This window comes from Cyprinodon variegatus, unplaced genomic scaffold, assembly GCF_000732505.1.
Source record: "Cyprinodon variegatus isolate N-32 unplaced genomic scaffold, C_variegatus-1.0 Scaffold1214, whole genome shotgun sequence".
In the NCBI taxonomy this organism is placed as follows: Eukaryota; Metazoa; Chordata; class Actinopteri; order Cyprinodontiformes; family Cyprinodontidae; genus Cyprinodon; species Cyprinodon variegatus.
The window spans coordinates 121,579-123,037 of record NW_015151667.1 but is presented as its reverse complement, the minus strand read 5'-3'; the positions used below and the strand labels follow the sequence as shown (position 1 = coordinate 123,037).

Genomic DNA, 1,459 nt, shown 5'->3' with positions numbered 1-1,459 from the left:
CGGTGCGCCTTATGTGTGTGTTAAATACAGAAATGGGACACATAACTGAGACTGCGCCTTTTAGTACGGTGCGCCTTATGTGTGTGTTAAATACAGAAATGGGACACATAACTGAGACTGCGCCTTTTAGTACGGTGCGCCTTATGGTCGTGAAAATACGGTACTAATTCACTCAGTTGGACATTGATTAAATATTAAGAGATCCAACTCAGTGAACTTATTTTTTTATTAAATAGTATAAATAGTATTAAATAGTATAAAGTAAATTTATATCTGTGTTAATCTGTTACCTTTTTTAAACAATATTTATGAGAAAGCTAAAGTTTTCACTCACATAGCAAAATAAATGGTTCATTAACTCAATAGTTGAATCCTTTTCTGATATCAGCCGATACGCTTAGCCCAGCTATCGGTGCATCTCATGTCCATATATGGTACAATATGATTTTTGTATCCAAATACATTTTTATCAGATTGTGAAATTCATTTGCGTGAAATACTAAGCTAATAAGCGATTTTAGCACCGTGCTAATGAATACTATCTGAATGGAAAATACGCTTTTGGATCAGAACCAGCAAGAAAATTGAATGTTTGGCCAACATTACTGTTAATATTAGGGATGCTCTGATCAGGATTTGTGGCGCCTTACTTTGGTTGTGAAAACCTTTACCTGTGTAGTGGAAGTTAAAAGTTGTAGAAGCTCTTTGGAAACTCACCGTCTGCTCTCTAAGTTTGTCATAGAGAGCTTCCAAGCGTTTGTTGGCATCGTCCAGTTTCCTCTTGGTTTGCTGTGAACAGATAAAATGATGAGACACGGATTCACGTGTATCAGACAGAGCTGGACGCAGATGAAGACTCACAGGATCTGTAGCTACAGTCAAGCACTTCTGGATCAGCCCTTCGAATGTGGTCTTTAGGACCAGGTGTTCATCAGGGATGGGCTTCTTTGTGATCTTCTCAGCAGGGATTGATTGCAGAGGCTGAGGCAGTTCAGAAACAGAGAGGGGAAAATGAAAGGAATGATCATCTCATCGTTAGATTCAGCTTCACCTGAGGTCTGCATTACCTGGATGGCATCTCCAGTTGGTGCTCCAGGTGCGCCCTCCATGTTGGAGTTTGGATTTGCAGGATTCATGCTTTGGGAGGGGAGCTGGGTCTGATGCATGCCTGCGTACTGGACCTGATTACCATGGTGACCCTGCACCATTGCCTGTGGGGTTCCAGAGGAAATGGGTTGTGTGTGTGGGTCGGCGCCCAGCGGGGTCAAAATAGGGGCGGTGATGGGAGCAGGTGGGGTGTAGTTCTCTGGGACCTGCTGGATTAATTAGACCACTTCAGTCAGAACGAAAGATTTAATGAGGAGTTGGTCACAAACTGACATTAACTTCAGTTGCTTTGTCCTTATTTTGATGTTTTAAATGTTAAAAGTATAGCGGAGGATTTTTGCGAAATTATGAA

General features: G+C 41.6%; 1 protein-coding gene across 1 annotated transcript in view; it reads right to left on the bottom strand.

Moving 5' to 3' along the window:
* sec31a (SEC31 homolog A, COPII coat complex component) overlaps positions 1-1,459 on the bottom strand; it is a 34,348-nt gene that overhangs the window by 3,700 nt on the left and 29,189 nt on the right. Inside the window, exons 25-27 of the mRNA XM_015401381.1 lie at positions 1,068-1,316; positions 862-981; positions 718-789 (exon numbers count right to left, since the gene is read on the bottom strand). Of these exons, the coding sequence (XP_015256867.1) occupies positions 718-789; positions 862-981; positions 1,068-1,316 (441 nt within the window). The remainder of the gene's footprint in view (positions 1-717; positions 790-861; positions 982-1,067; positions 1,317-1,459) is intronic.